The following is a 16,870-nucleotide window of genomic DNA, read 5'->3' on the forward strand; positions in this document are numbered from 1 at the left end:
CAATTACTATAATATTAGAACTAAGCCAAATTTAATAGTACCAAAACCAAAAACAAACTACAAAAAACGTAGCTTATCATAGAGGTGCCAAGGTTAAGAATGAGCTACATGAAGATATTAAAAATGTGAACCCTGTCTCTCTTTTTAAGAAACTGTTAACTGCTAATTTCATGTAGCTTTATTTAAATGTAGTGTATTATTTAATTTTATAGTTAGTAAGTGTATCCTTGTTTTTTTATCTGCTTTTGTTATTTTGCTTCTGTAATTGTTTTATTATTTGATTTGATATCTACTTTTTACATTTATTATTGTTAGTGTTTTCCTTTGAGCACGGTCTTACTGAAAAACAACTTTTAGTTGAGTTAAGTATCCGTGATTAAATAAAGCTTATTATTATTATTATTATTACTTATTACCAGTAGGAATTTAGCAGGATTGCAGTCGAAAGCTTGGATTGGACTATCCTGAATTGGTAGCGGGACCGAGTTCGGTATGCTAATGTAACAAGCTAAAGATGTTACAAATTAAAGTACGATTAAATTTAGCTGATTTAGAAGATTATTCACCGTCATAGAATTATGAGTTGTCGAAAAATGAGTAAAATAATGAAATTATTATGTAAATGACGAAATAATAAATGTTGGACACACCCACTAAGGAAAAACACGAACGTAGTAATTAAGGTATCATAATTTTACTAAAGAGGGCTGCAGTTGTATTCTTTGAGCACATTATCATTCGGAGGTGAAAGCCACATTCTCTTCCAAACAGTCACATTGCAAGTTTCCATCTGTAATACAAAATAAATTTTGTAAAATTATTAAAAAAAAGAAAACACAAAAGGTCATGTGAATGTAACTAGTAGTAAATAACTAGTTAATTAACTAGTAAATAGTTAATTTATGGAACTAATGGAATCAATTCAGTATATACAATTTAGGATTAATTAATAATCTGACCTGTATGCCGGATGCAAGTTGCCCTCTATAGGTTAGTGGAAATTTCATGAATATTGATCTTCCATACAGAAGCATAGTGGCCAAATCTAGCTATCTTACTATTATGATAGGCTTAATTTTAGGAAATCTAGCATACAAAAATAATTCTGAGGAATATTTCCCATTATTATGTTTTTTTTTTCCTTTCCCTTTTTTTGTTCTGGCCACAATGTACGGAAGTGGTGAACATTACAACAACGATTTCGACTTACAGGAACATTCCAATCACAGAGATTTTTAGTAATACACGCTTGAAACTCGATACAGTAAAGCATTCCTGTTACTACCTGGAAAACAATAATTTATTGGTTTTTGATAGCTGCGTGTTTTTTTAAAGTGTACGAACAAATACAAGTGTTGTCTATTATTACGCTTATCAAATCGCTTGTAATGTTACTAATTAGTTTATTATGAATTCGGTTGTGAAGTTACACTCAACATAACCGAATATACTTAGGCATATAGCAGGGAGTTGAAATTACAACTTTCTGCTTATAGTTATCGACCGAATTATTCTATGTGAATAGTTTATGAAACAATCAAAGAATTAAGAATCAATGCAAACAGAATTTTAGATGTCTACAAAATAATAAGCAATTCGTTCAAACGATTATCATTGTGTTGTATGTTTCTTAGACTGAATGGCAGTTAATCGATCTGCATTGCGCCTACACTTACGTCGTTGTTATGTTGTACCTTTACCTGTTTAGTGGCTGCGAATATTTCAACAACTTTATATTTCGCTGTGTCCAAAGACGATGCTTCCTTTAAATTGATTTCTTCAATTGCAAAGGCCATGGCTTCTTTAACGTCATTGTTATCGGCCGGCTGTACTTCTCCAATGCCCATTACTTCACTAACAGTAATAAACCCAAACGGAGTCACCAATAACAGAAGGAGCACCAAACGTGCCATATTCATCTAGCAATACTAATGAGCTAAAATGCCAACACTGGCATACTAAACAGACTGATTAATACAATAATTATTCTGATATTGTACCCTTTTGTTAACCAAATTATAGTTCTTGTTATTTGTGAATGTCAAACAGCTTACTAAGCCAAAATGATGAAATTAAAATAGTAGACATGGTTGACTAAAGAAGATTAAGTTGTATAGAATTTTAAATATTTATGACAATGATTAGAAAAAGTACATAAAGACGACCATGGATCTAGTGACAAAAAAGGACAAAAAGTGATTAATTTTAACAAACTTTTGAGAACAGAAAGAGTTTATGGCTCACGCAATGACAAATTAAGAGTCAAACTAAATATGCCATCACAGGTTTTCACTGCCGATATCAACGTATAACTTAGATATTCTAAATAACGGAATTCAAGCTAAAATACGTAATGTATGCAAACCGGGTTATCTCACGTACGACAAGAAAATTCACTTCAAACTTAGACTTGCTGTATTTATTGTCTTTTTAGTTAGTTAGTCCAACAGTCGACGTTTCAATTTTTGTCTGTAAATACAGCGCAAGTAGTATACGTATGAAACGCCATATGTGTAAAAAATATTTATCTTTTTACTAATATTAAGTCAAAACTCCCTCCATGGACTAACAAAACACATAATGAACAATAGGAACAAGTGTACACCGTATTTCCTTATAAGTATTCACACTTATAATACGAATAATTACACAGCGCCATCACAGAAATTGTATTTATTATAATAGACAAATGTTGTTTAAGTCAACGTCTGACTCCATTAAGCATTGCCGATATATTTTAAACCTAAGCTTGTGTGTTCCTTGTTTTGTATGCGTAGGTAAAGAACAAAATCAACGACTCATACATAAATGTAATGTAGCATTTTCTTTTCAATCTGATCACAGATCACAGGCTGAAAAATTACGTTTTTTTATTTTTACAGAAAGTGATAGCTGAAACAATATTTATTTACATTACCTTGGTGTGTATCTATTTTGAGACAAAATAGATACATTTTAACATTTTGTGTAGTAAGTTGGTTAAAAAGATGGTATAAATTATGTATGGTTTTTATTAAAAAACCTATCATGTTCTATGCTTAAATTTAAAGTGTTCAATTGGGTTGATGTTAATGAAAATTGTGCATAGTAATGGAACAATAGTTAATTAAGGAAGCTTCGAAGTTTCATTGAAATAAAACAATTAGAATACCCTTTTGCTAAGGCGTAAACTGTGTTACTTAACTTTAAAATCATTTCTTTAAACACTAATTGTAACAACCAAAACTTTAGACTGAGATATCTCTGGAAGTAGATATGGTATCAACATTTTTTTCAGCATTTTAAATCTTGGATTATGTAGTTTCAGTATTTGTGGAAATCTCAATTTTTGAAATTTCGACTTATGTCTGGTTTCCCTTGCATGTGCCACAAATGCGTCTTTTTACTACTTTACTGTAGAGCAGAGCGAAAAGTGCTATATAGTTCTAGCCAACTACCCCATCGCGCGGCTGGGGGCCACAATCTAATATCTCGCCGCACAGATTTTGAAAGTTTGAAATTATACTCTCCTGCGTCGTACGTATATAGGGCGCAAACATTTGTTTTTCAATTTTAATTCGTAATGTAAAAATATTATGACCTTACAACAGTTGGCTTATTTACGGTGCTTATATACATTAGTGGGGTATTTGACAATAACATTTTAGGTACCTAACTGGTCATAGGTTTAGGATACCATATTTGTGCAATAGAAACATATAATATTGTCTACTAGATAGACAAGATGAAAAAACAATTTCTTTATAATTACTGTTCACTCTGCCCATAATAGTACCCGTATTAACATCAAACAAACAAAGTCTAAGCTTTCTGGAAACTAAGCAAATAATCCAACAGCCTTCGAGCCATGCTTGGAGCGGGGCATTCACAGTCAATCAGTTGGCCTGTATGTCTGTCCCACACAGTCACATAGCAATCCGCTGTCTGTAATTGAAAATAATATATCAAAAGCGTACAGTAACAGGTATATGGGAATATGTTGGCATAAGAGTTCGACGTGAAACTTTTAGATCGCCCTGATAATTAAAAAATTAGAAAAGATTTGATGGTCGGACGTAATTTAACAAGTAAACCCCATAAGCGTAACGAAAGCAAGTTGACCAATGACAAGCGACAGTTCGAATAATCCAACATTTGTGATTGGTCAAATCACTTAAGCTTGGTTCTCATTAGGACGTAACGCAAGGACGTGACGCAACGCAAGCGAGTTGACCATTGACAAGCGACAGTTCATTGGTCTCAACTTGCTTGCGTAGCGTTTACTCCTTTCGTTGCTTTCTAGTAGCATCAACCCAACAACTCTCTCCCAAGGCTCAATCATTTCAATATCGACTGCACTTACTATATGGCTGTGTGTGAACGGCCGTTAAATAAACTTACCCTTGTGCACCCGTAATCTTGGTTCAAATCGAGATACAATTCGTAACGAGTTCCGTCTACAATCTATAAGCACAATACGGTCATTACTAAATTATATGAAAAAACTGTCATGGAAAAAACTTCGCAACAAAAGCTCCTTTAATCCATCCATATATAGATATCATTATTCTATCCAAACAAACCAGTACTCATTAAAAAATACTGTAATTAATATTATTTAACAACAAGGGATTCAACATAATCGACCTACCTGTTTAGTGGCCTTAGTGATGGCAGGTATGCAGGTCTCTCCTGCGTTTTCTGAATCAATCAAGCATTGGATTGCAGGTCCGTAGATTAAATAAATAGAGGGATCTTCTTGGGGATTAGACACGACTTCTTTTCCAGTTATTGGATTACAACTAGCCTGGAAAATAAACGACAACAGCAAACACCAAATAGTAGCCATCTTTCTCTTCTGTCACTTAGTAGCGCTTGCTCTATGTCACTTGGTAGTGTCGCTTTGCTCTACTGTCACTTGGTAGTATCGCTTTGCTCTACTGTCACTCGGTAGTGTTGCTTTTCTCTACTGTCACTTGGTAGTATCGCTTTTCTCTACTGTCACTTGGTAGTGTCGCTTTTCTCTACTGTCACTTGGTAGTATCGCTTTTCTCTACTGTCACTCGGTAGTGTCGCTTTTCTCTACTGTCACTTGGTAGTGTCGCTTTTCTCTACTGTCACTTGGTAGTATCGCTTTTCTCTACTGTCACTCGATAGTGTCGCTTTTCTCTACTGTCACTTGGTAGTGTCGCTTTTCTCTACTGTCACTTGGTAATATAGTGAGCAAACACAAGGTGACTTTAGTCAGTGATTTGGTTATCAATGGTAGAAATTACCATAAAAAAAACGTTTTATAAACCTTACAATGTTCTATAGAATTCTATAGAGCTCTATGCTATTCTAAAGTATAGCACCATTTCTATATAAGCATATTATTTCAAATTTATTTCAAATTTCAATTTCTATAGGATTTATTTTTGTCTGACTTGTTTCTTCTTTTCTATATAGAATCTATAAATTTATGAATTTAATTTGAATCTAATTAGTTAGGCCTATTATTTTTAAATAGATTTTCTTACCATTATGGGATGATCATGTAATGAATTGGATTGATAATTGTATTTTATTTTGCCATTAACAATAATACGTTTGCTTTTTAATCGTTTAAAACATTTTTGTGATAAGCAATTTTGAATTTAAAAGAATAGGATATTGCTATACCAGTTTATAGACTGCCAAATAAAAATCTGAAAAATATAGACAAAACCGTAAAAACAACGCAACACTATTAACATGAAATAATTATTTATACTGTATACGGTATTTGAATTATATAGACTAATTTTTTACTCTATATCATCGATTATTATCATTAAATGCAGTCTTCTCGGATAAGGACTATAAACCGCAGGTCCAGTGTACACAACTAGCTCGTGTGCACTTTAAAGAACCTAGTACATCTTTCGAGACGAGTAGGGGGTTACCCCGGTGTATTAGTACATCACAGCCACTGATCACCAACTGGGCCCTCTGGGAGATCAGTCTTTGACTGAAGAGGTCACCCAGTATAAAAATGAACAAACAAACAGGAAAAGCTGTTTTCATTTGTATGGTGGTTGATATCGCAATAATAGCTCAATTAAACAACGGGGTTATCCTTGTTAATCTTTTCATATCATTGAAAACAAAATCCGTTTTGGGTTGCCGTAACCTATGTAACCTACTTAAAACCATTCATTTAGCGACTATTTATTCTCACAACGGTTCTCACCTTTCCTTCTATTTATTTTTAAACTTGCAAAAATTTCTATGTGTATGTATACAGTATATTTATTTATATACTTTATTTAAAAAAAATAAAATAAATGTTACAACTTGTGGTCAATGGCCAGATTGCGTGTAATCCATAATACAGACTCTTAAAAATATAAAGAAACACCAATATACAAAATAGGCCTACATAAAAAGATGAAAAAGGAAAAAATACAATGGGATCAGGCATTAAGCAGGTGGATGAAATAGAGGATTGTGTCGTTCAAGTGGGCAGTTCTGGATGGTAATTTGAATATTTGGTTCCTATTACTGAGCAATCTTCTGTAACTCTATAATTATATACACGACAATTGGCCTGCGTTATGGCAGTCACGTGATTTCGATTGATATTTCGATTAGCAAATATCTGATAGATTCACAATGAAGATAGAAACTGGATACTCTTGTTTAGTTTTACTTCAATCAGTCGTGAACGTAATACACATTATTACTTAGGGTAGGCTACTAAAAGCCCTCTTGCAATGTCACAATGGTGTAATTGGTGAGCCGTCGTGAACCATGGAGCGAGTGAGCCACATCGAACCCTTGCCGATGTTATGGCTACGAAATTACGGTTCCACTGCTTTAACTGTTCGGGCCACTCAATCACTCACTCACTTATCAATTTCATGTATTTAATCAATGTACTTTTATCTGAGAAGAATGTTGGGAGGTTGTAAGATCTACATATTTCTCAATCTATTTTACCTGTTTCTCTTCATATCACTTTGTATTTTTGGTCGTACACAATAATATACAGTGCGCAACTGAAAGGGTCAGTTGGCATACAAAAAAAAACTACCTGAATAGGAAACATAAAAAAAGAACTAAAAAAGTACATCAATTAAAAATGACCGTCGGGCCACCGTAAGATTCATGGAAATGATTCTCGAACATAATTTCTACCAAAGACGAATAATGTACCAGATGATGTTGAAGATTAAGATGTTTTAGTGTTGGTATAAAATGCATTTTATTTCTAAAAAGCTGTTTATGTCATATTGCAACTACATTTTTTGGAAATTAGATAGTTATTGGTCAGAGGGAATTACTAATCGAATATTAGGCCTTGTCGTAAAAGATTATTCAGCTGATTATGATTTCTGCCCTAGTATTTTACTCCCACGGAATTTCATCATTGTTGGAAAATGAATGTTATGTTGTTAGCTTAATTGTTGGTACACGATTTGAACGATTTTCAAAACAAAAATATTTCATTGTAAAAATTGTAAGTGGAACACTACAAAAACACTCCTCCGCTTCAGCATACCATAAATACCTAATATTCAGACTACAATGTATCTTTATTAAGTTTTTCTATCAATCCATTTTCATATCACGCAATCCATTTTACAATTTAATAGTTGAATAGTGATGGATAAGTTACAGTGTTTAGAATTTCAATAAACAATCGTTAGGCCTAACTTTGCCGTCACACTTTTTCAATTTACTGAAAATCTAAACTGAACTTGCTGTCATAATAGTACAAAGACAGTTATTCAATCAAAGAAACGCTCTACTGCACATGAGAAATAGACATATTGTGATGTCGGTCGATAAACTTCTGACGACAAGTACAAAATAATCGGCTAAATGCATTCGTACTTGTACAGTATTTACAAAATCTCTGGCTTGTTACATTAGCATCGAATAAGCAGACAGCAGATACATTATAGATTAATAAAAGTTTAATTATTCATAATTCATCCGTATCGTAACTCATTCCAAAACACAGTTTTATTAGCCTAATTTCTCATTATAACTTAAACTAGCAGAAATATTGTTTGAGAAACATGTGCACATATATGTAATATGAAATTGTTAGTCATTAGCCTCGCAGTCCATATCGCCGATCTTTTCGACAATTGTTTCTCCCAAAGCGTCACCTCGCAAGTTTTCAACTGTATTACAAAAGAAAACACCAATATTTTAACAGTTTTTTTAAAAAAGTTTATATAAAATAGGATTTATAGTCACGATTAGCATTGAATGGAACAGTAAAGCAATGGCGTGACATTTGTGAACTAATAGCTTAATTATTCATTATTCGGGCCTTTTAACACCTCTGTACCAACATTAACATTTATTACCTAAGATGGTTGTAATCAATTCGTGCCTTGTTTAATGACTGAAATAATGAGTTGTCACCGACATACCGATGTTTACCATTATAGCTGCCAATGTGTATGTTTATTATAGCGCTCTCTATGGTCTGGTGTATTATTATAGCGCTCTCTATGGTCTGGTGTATTATTATAGCGCGCGCAAACGTTAACTTTACGCTATTTCCCAACATTCAACGCGCAAGCAGAATAATGTTAAGAAAGAAAAATAGCAGAAATTTAATTATTCTTCTATGTTTCGATACTCGTTTTCTCGACGCACATATAACTCAGTTTTTTGTAACATACTTGCGCACGCGCAAATCAATTTGTTTACAAAGTTAGCGGAGCTTCCGAGTTTTATGTTAGGGCTCATGTGAAACCTCCCTACTGATAATTATATTAATGATAATCTTGTTATATTATTTAAACCATCAGTCAAACACAGATAAACAAGATGATCTTAGTGGTAAGGATGGCGGTATATTGCTTATGATAGGCCTTAATAGCTCGATCGACACAAGTAATAGAAACGTATAATAAGCATATTGATGCAAAGATTCTTTAATCGATAAAACCCATTTTTGTTCATCCAAATAATGTTGGTTGATGGTATTTAGAGTAGCCATTATTAGGAAATATTTCCTAAGAATGCTCAAATACCATGCCTATATTCCCACAATCACGGGCCCTGAAATGGCCTACTGTTACTAAAATATCTCAATAAATTGTAGGCTACTGTAAAACTTAATAAACTTCAGAGGGATAGTTTATTTCGCCTATTCTGAATAGAAGAAACAATTTGAAGATAATACAGTAACACCACGGATATATAATTTCCTTTCCTATCACAATTGTCTAAAATGTCTAATATTCTCAACACCACCCCCACCCCCAACCCATTATTCGCATATATCAGTTCATAAATATGGTAGCTTCATATTTAACTAGGTATTTGCACCTCACTGAGGTGATGATGCAACCTTTCAGAAATGCATTCAATGCACCAAAGAACGGACTAGGCATATACGTATCCCACCATTCACGGGAAACCCCATTTATCTTGTGCCCGCACCTGGGCTCTTACGAAGTTTAACATTTTAAAACTTGCACTTACTGAGAAGGATTTGCTCGCTTTTTGTGCTAGGGTAAAAGTTACTTTCGATCGTCTGGGATGGAAGGACAGTGTCAATAAAAAAAGGCCAGTGCTTGGCTAGGCCTACCCTACATTAAGTGACAACAAACTGTGCGATTCAGTGATGACGGTACGGCCTACCATTTAAATGAATCTGCTACGGTTTTCTGATTAATAACTGTACCTATGTTTTCTTCTAAAGTGAGCGGGCCCACCTTGCGTTGAATAAGTAAATTTAACACTCAAGTGTATGTGTGCCATAATGGAGAGTTCAGTTTTCATTTTCACATGTTTTTACCATGTGACATGAATATAATACAACCATCATAAAGGAAGCCCAACTAAAAAATCAAGTAGCACTTCTTATTTTATAATATTTGTCCTTACATTCAATTAAGGACCTGCCTTATGCATTTATTATAATTATATAATATATTTGTTTCAATAGTATTTAAACAACTTTATCAAAAAAATGTAAAAATAAGGAAATAGTTCCTTCCCATAAAACCCAAATACGATCACATGAATTGACTCACTGGAACATAATAATGTTAAATACTATATACATTTACATTTTAACTGAAACTTATTAAAAACTGTAATTAAAGAATTTAAGGATGTTTATTAAAAGAAATCATATTGCACAGGAAGTAGTCTTAAACAATATTCAGTATAAATTATTTTTAAAAATACGTAAATTCCCAAACAAACTAAAAAATGTTGATTCTTTCATAGTTTTTTTATGTTAATACAAAAATGTGTTTATAGAATTCTATTAAAATTATTGATATTGCTAATCAACAAAATATCAATCAATACCAATGGATATCCATTATTTTTATTGATTACGATTGATCATCATAATTACTGATTTTCTATTAGATTATTTGTGTACACTGTCTAATCAAATTAAACTTTATTTCTACAATAATAACATAATGAAAGAGGTATCTGGAAATTCTCATCTCATTATTATATTAATATATTCGTTTGACAGTAACTATTTTTAAACTGCTGAACAATTGTTTTTGTAAGGTTTAATGCATAGTAATTAAGAAAAACAAACACATCAAACTATGGTAATGAATCAGGATGTACAATATTGAATTATCAACCAATTATAATAACCAATTATCTGGAAAACAGTCATAATCAAAACCGGAAACACATTATCAAAAGTCTTTGTACTGTGTTTACTTTTATACAATTGGCATATATTTATTTATTTTTCTTTCATTTTTTTAGTACGGTTCAAACATTTAAACTTTTATTAGTTTTACTGTGTCATTTATAAATAATAGTACATTTAAGTTTGTTATAACTCTAGATAATTCCTTCATTTCACTCTTGTTGTTCATAATTGTCCTTTGCAGCTTGTTCTAGTCAAGGTATTCGATCGACTTCAAGGTATAACGTATACTAAAACACCTTACAATTTCACTATAAGAATTCTTTACATCAATTGTAAATGTAAAATAATGCATACCGTTGTATTATTGCATGATGATTACAATGTAAATTGTTTATATTATGGTATACATTTCATCATATTCAGTATCTACATATTATGACACAACTCTACTTAACTGTTCTGTCCTTTGAAAATGTCCTCATACATGCATTATGTGTATGTAAATGTTAAATTATATGGGTATTCTCATATTTTCTTCTATGAGTTTAGTTTGGCCATGGACACAAGAGAGAAGGACTTACATTGGGCTTAGATGTTGCTATATTATTAACTAAAGCCTTCTTACCTGCTGCGCATGCGTCGTTGGATTGACGTAAATTTACTTTATGAATTTTGCGAAAAAATATGATTCAAATTTAAAAATTACATATTTTGATAATATTCTCAGTCGTCAGAAAATGAACTTTTCATTGTCCAATTTTGACCAAATAAAAATTGACAATGTATTTTCAATTCACATGCATGTCAATAAAGCAACTATACTTCCCAAATAAAGAAGCGACATGGTGTTCAAAGAGACTTGTTTGATTGGCTGAGAACAGTGCATTAGCATAGGCTAGCGGATCGGAATGATCTTTGATCTTACCGACGATGCACGTCCTCTACAATTACAACTTTTCATGACATCTGATTTTATAAAGTATAAAGCTTACATTTCGTCCTCAACCCATCTTTCCTCTTTCCACAAAAATAGTAATAATAATTTAGTTCAAAAATTAAAACTCTTTTTCTAATTTGTTAAGATATATTTGGGTAATGATACCGGAACAAACAAGAGAATGTGAACATGACACTGTACTAGCGACAGTTGAATACAGTCCCAGCGGCAGAAAGTTCATATTTTAAGTAAGTATACGTACAATACATTATTGAATCTAAAAAAATCAATCTCAATTCGAAAACTGCGTGGTAATGTCTAATTTACAGAGGATACAACAAGACACCATGCATAAATCAGCAATCGTGTCACTGAAAAGGACCACTAAGCTACATCATGGTTGACGCTAATGGAATACATGTTTTATAGCATTATAAGAGAAGATAGCAAGTCAAATTCTGAAATTATCTAGGCCTGAAGCGAAGTAGTATTAATAAAATGAAAATTGCTTCAGCCCGGCAACGAACTTCACGGCTTCACTACCTGTGCTTACGGGTAGGGAGACGTTGGCGATACCGTCTGAATTGGACTCATTTTTCATACAGATTTTAGTTTGGGTTTGAATGTAATTGCGCATGCTTGTGCTGGTAAGATCTGAAAGCTATCTAATATCTTTCCAAACATTTTCCAGCATGACTAATACCCCTTTCACACCAAAACTCCGGAGTGTCTCCGGAGACACCCCGGGGTTTATGACCATTCAAAACGTCGAGAAACTCCGGAGATACCCCTTTCACACCAACCTAGCAACACCGGGGTTTATAAAATAAAATTGTAAATGTCGCCCTCTATTTTGTTTGTTTACATCGTTGCAACGATCATTAGAATAATTTTAATTAACAATATTTTTAATTTAATAATTACTTTCAAAAGTCTCAGAAGTAATATAATATTTTATTGATACTACTTATTATTTTTTAAACCCGCTATATATTTTGTACAAATATTTAAAGTATTTAAATAAAACTAAAGCAATGAGTGATCGTGTGAGGATGACCTTTTGACCCGAAACACTCCGGAGTTTGATGTTGGTACCTTTCACACCAAAACACCGGGGTGTCCCCGCAGTTCGCTCTCCGGAGAATGTTCAGCTGTTCAACCCCGCAGTTTTAAACTCCGGAGTTGCTTGATTTTACCTTTCACACCAAACAGCGGGACGTCAACTCCGGGGTGTCTCCGGAGTGTTTTGCTTTTGGTGTGAAAGGGGTATAAGGAACAAACTACTGTGTTTACTGTTATTATAAAGTTGTTTCAACGTTGTTAGTACTATCCTTTGGATCATTATGTGAAAATGATGTAGAACCCGAAGCACCATCAGTAGAATCACTAGGAGACAATAACTCTCCAGTCGGCTGCAACATGTTCATAGCTACGTCGTAGCAAGGGGGTGGAGAAGCATGGATGACTGTTGGGAATTCTTGACTATCAATTGGAAGCGTTGTAGGACGGGCAATTGTTATCGACGGCGCGTTTTCACTATCAGTATTTAAATCTGTCGACAGCAATGAAAGACTCTCGTGGTGCTGGTTACGCTTATTTCCACGCCTTTTGGTCCGTACTGAATTGCGCTGCAACCTACGATCATTGTCGTCAATTGGAGAAGTTAATTTACATAGCTGCGTGTCAGAAAATGTCTTTCGCTTCACTTTGGAAAGCTTTCGTTTCCCTTCGTCATCGGTTGATATAAAAGCCCCGAGTGTGTTGTAAATGAAGGATGAAATGTCTCTAGTGAGACGCCTATTTGCGCTAATATCCTGACTCCCACCGTCATGTAAACTTAGATGCCCCTGTGAGGAGCGGAAGATTTGTCCATTCAATGTTGTGCTTCCGTAAGAGTTATTATTGCCCATAGCATACGCAGACGTTGATCGAACATTTCGTATAGACCGCGTTCGCCCATTGGCATTAGTGGCTCCACGGCCGCCGTTCACAGCTTCCATGAGCAAAGCCTCCGAGTAGCTAGGAATCACGTGTTTATTGTTTCTTATCGTCTGCTCCATACTAGTTTCGCTACTTACAGTAATATCGCGTGGTATAGTTCGGTTTCTTCCTGGTCTTAACCGATCATTTGGATAAGTAAAGGCAAAGTTAGTTCCAAAAATCTTCTCTACCTGGTAGTGCACATGCGCAATTTTGTATTCTATCCATACGCGATATGGCCAAGATAGTAATGTTAATGAAAGTACCCAATAAACGCAAAGGTTGAAATACCAAGGAAGCTTATCTGAATAAGCATACGAAACGGTTTCATCACTAAAATCAATATCTGTTAAACTTAATCCTTCTCTTGTTTCCATATATTCATCCCTTCCGTCATTATCATTAAAGAATCGGAATCTTTGAGAAAGGTACTCGTTTTCCGCCTGTACATTCGCGAAGATAAACGTTTTTGAAAATACAACCTGTGTCATACAATGTTCTTCCAAGCCCGCCAAATTTTTGGAAACATCTTTTACTCCAATATCGCTAAAATCAAACGCACTGGCCGCAGAGTGGGTGTTTATCCGTTCAATGTATTCTTGTGTGCTAGTGTACGAATCGCCATAGCGATACCGTGTAACATGGCGCGTGTGGCGGGCGTAGTGATACGAAATCGCCCGCCACCACACGACGGGATACGCTTCACGCATTTGAGTAATTCGTTCGTATACAACGTCGATCTTTTCGCGGTATTGTAATGCCATGCGTACGTCGCAATACCAGCACTCCACAAAATACACAAGGTATAAAAGAACCAGGAAAGCTATTGGTATGTAAAGATATCCGTCTTCACACGGGCTACCCCATTCATCATGAGGCCTTCCAGTGATCTCGTCTGTCATGATGTAGTTGACGAGTTTGGTTTCGCACCAGCCTACGACAGCAATGCTGCCGCCCATTAGAGCAGTCAGGATCAGACATTTCCAATGTGTCTCCCGTCTCAACGATGAACAACATCCGTTCTTAGAGGGAGATTGCTGAAAGACATAAAGTGGTATACAAACGTAACTATTCAATAGCTTTAAAACAATTTTTACCAGACAATAAACCAATAGCGGCTTAACAAACACAAAAACAAGATATCGACGATTATATAGAGCACTGCGCAAGATAGTTAACTGTTGCTAGGTCCGTCCCATTCTACAACACTATACGCTCCCTGCAACCATCTGGGTGTTTTGTCCACCCGAGTGGCGTCAAAGTTGTTTATCTTGGTTGTACCCAGTCATACTGATCGTTTGGCGGGAATACTAGTTGTCTGGTAGCATTTTATATAATGTTGTCAGGAAGAATAAAGGAAGGAACATCTACGGTATCATTTTTGTGAAAGAAACAAAATTGCATGCCTAAACTGAATACTGTATATTATACATTTTATGCCTACACTGAATATATTATACAGTTGCCTTAATAGGGCCTAATAGCTTTCTATGCAGCGATTAAATTTAATATTCAAATCTCACACAGTGAAAATGTAAATTACAACTATGGGAAAGAAAGTCAGAAAAGGGCAAATTAAAGTCAAATTATCAGTTTTGACAGATGCTTTGTTATTTTCCAATCAAGAGTACGATCAAAGTCCATCTTCGTTGATAACATTAGGATTACCATCTAGTTAGTCATGATTTCTAACAGCACGGTTGCTATGGGTTACTATACGCCTCTATCAAGCTTTTTTTTATGGTTTAATGATCTATTTATTTATAAATGCACTACATCAAACAAAAATACGAAGTGTTTAAATGAGGTTAAATTCTTAAATCTGTTCCTCTTAGCAATGATATATTAATCAGTGGCCATGGAGAATCACTACTTAATTTATGCCATTTTCAATTCAACTATTTCGGTTTATTGCTTTCTCGTTCTATTTTTTAAAATGTCTAATTAATTATAAGTGTCACGTGTTGTCATTTCTCCATAATGTATATACCGCAGATACATTTATTTTGCCGTGAATATATAATTAAAATTGACCCATAATGCATTGCTTAAATAAATTTATTTGGTAGAAACCACGCCGTTAGCAATCTTGTGACAAACGGAAGGGAGCCCTCTATAGGTAAAGAAAGAAATTGGGAAAGGGAATTGTTATTATTGCCTAACGAGTGAGGCTTGTGTCAAGCTAGCCAACAATAAGCCAGCCAACAATAAGCCAGCCCACTTTTATTTTTTCCAGCCAACAATAACTATGAAACGCCGTTTGTGCATTCTTTACATTTTCATTGTTACTTATGGCTTTTATGGTATTAGGAATTAAATATTTGTGAGAAAAACGGCGGATTGTTCCTGGGATTCACTAGGTGGGATTATACTAGGGTACCCCCTTAGTCGTCCAGTATAAGTTAGAGTGGGACCAATGGTCCCGTTTACTCAGCCCTCATCTTTAAAATTTGAGTGTAACTCAATTACAATTTTTAAAATATAGTTAAATTTGAAACTGTATTTGTGAGAAAATGGCGGATTGTTCCTGGGAGTCACTTGGTGGGATTATACTAGGGTACCCCCTTAGTCGTCCAGTATAAGTTAGAGTGCGACCACTGGTCCCGTTTACTCAGCCCTCATCTTTAAAATTTGAGTGTAACTCAATTACAATTTTTAAAATATAGTTAAATTTGAAACTGTATTGGTGAGAAAATGGCGGATTGTTCCTGGGAGTCACTTGGTGGGATTATACTAGGATACCTCCTTAGTCGTACACTATAAGTTAGAGTGGGACCACTGGTACCATTTACTCAGCCCTCATCTTTTAAATTTGAGTGTAACTCATTTACGATTTAAAAAATATAGTGAAATTTGATACTGTATTTGTGAGAAAATGGCGGATTGTTCCTGGGAGTCACTTGGTGGGATTATACTAGGGTACCTCCTTAGTTGTCCAGTATAAGTTAGAGTGGGACCACTGGTCCCGTTTACTCAGCCCTCATCTTTAACATTTGAGTGTAACTCATTTACGATTTTTAAAATATAGTGAAATTTGATACTGTATTTGTGAGAAAACGGCGGATTGTTCCTGAGAGTCACTTGGTGGGATTATACTAGGGTGCCTCCTTAGTAGTCCAGTATAAGTTAGAGTGGGACCACTGGTCCCGTTTACTCAGCCCTCATCTTTTAAATTTGAGTGTAACTCATTTACGATTTAAAAAATATAGTGAAATTAGATACTGTATTTGTGAGAAAACGGCGGATTGTTCCTGGGAGTCACATGGTGGCATTATACTAAGGTACGCCCTTAGTCGTCCAGTATAAGTTAGAGTGCGACCACTGGTTCCGTTTACTCAGCCCTCATCTTTTAA

The 16,870-nt window shown here is 34.6% G+C and overlaps 3 protein-coding genes across 3 annotated transcripts in view; all 3 read right to left on the reverse strand.

The window, feature by feature from the left end:
* Positions 1–1,917, reverse strand: LOC140061056 (cystatin-POGU1-like). Its single transcript, XM_072107470.1, has 3 exons — positions 1,701–1,917; positions 1,211–1,285; positions 1–790 (listed from the first exon to the last, which is right to left on the reverse strand). The coding sequence occupies exons 1-3, from the start codon at positions 1,911–1,913 to the stop codon at positions 698–700; spliced, it is 381 nt and encodes a 126-aa protein (XP_071963571.1). The 5' UTR covers positions 1,914–1,917; the 3' UTR covers positions 1–697.
* Positions 1,918–2,421: 504 nt separating this feature from the next.
* On the reverse strand, positions 2,422–5,202 carry LOC140060305 (uncharacterized). The gene is made up of 3 exons (XM_072106454.1): positions 4,631–5,202; positions 4,381–4,443; positions 2,422–3,924 (listed from the first exon to the last, which is right to left on the reverse strand). The coding sequence occupies exons 1-3, from the start codon at positions 4,826–4,828 to the stop codon at positions 3,802–3,804; spliced, it is 384 nt and encodes a 127-aa protein (XP_071962555.1). The 5' UTR covers positions 4,829–5,202; the 3' UTR covers positions 2,422–3,801.
* Positions 5,203–12,835: 7,633 nt separating this feature from the next.
* LOC140061324 (transmembrane protein 151B-like) overlaps positions 12,836–16,870 on the reverse strand; it is a 60,702-nt gene continuing 56,667 nt past the window's right edge. The window contains exon 2 of the mRNA XM_072107834.1: positions 12,836–14,554. Within this exon, the coding sequence (XP_071963935.1) occupies positions 12,836–14,554 (1,719 nt within the window). The remainder of the gene's footprint in view (positions 14,555–16,870) is intronic.

The sequence above is a fragment of the Antedon mediterranea genome, chromosome 10 (assembly GCF_964355755.1).
Source record: "Antedon mediterranea chromosome 10, ecAntMedi1.1, whole genome shotgun sequence".
Taxonomy (NCBI): Eukaryota; Metazoa; Echinodermata; class Crinoidea; order Comatulida; family Antedonidae; genus Antedon; species Antedon mediterranea.

What these genes read in the sequence shown, in the direction of transcription:
- LOC140061056 (XM_072107470.1), bottom strand. Translation starts at nt 1,913, where the DNA reads ATGGCACGTTTGGTGCTCCTTCTGTTATTGGTGACTCCGTTTGGGTTT. An exon ending in TATTCGCAGCCACTAAACAG is followed by an intron (nt 1,286 to 1,700) that starts GTAAAGGTACAA and finishes ATTGTTTTCCAG; the next exon opens with GTAGTAACAGGAATGCTTTA. An exon ending in TCTGTGATTGGAATGTTCCT is followed by an intron (nt 791 to 1,210) that starts GTAAGTCGAAAT and finishes TTTGTATTACAG; the next exon opens with ATGGAAACTTGCAATGTGAC.
- LOC140060305 (XM_072106454.1), bottom strand. Translation starts at nt 4,828, where the DNA reads ATGGCTACTATTTGGTGTTTGCTGTTGTCGTTTATTTTCCAGGCTAGT. An exon ending in TCACTAAGGCCACTAAACAG is followed by an intron (nt 4,444 to 4,630) that starts GTAGGTCGATTA and finishes TTGTGCTTATAG; the next exon opens with ATTGTAGACGGAACTCGTTA. An exon ending in AAGATTACGGGTGCACAAGG is followed by an intron (nt 3,925 to 4,380) that starts GTAAGTTTATTT and finishes TTTCAATTACAG; the next exon opens with ACAGCGGATTGCTATGTGAC.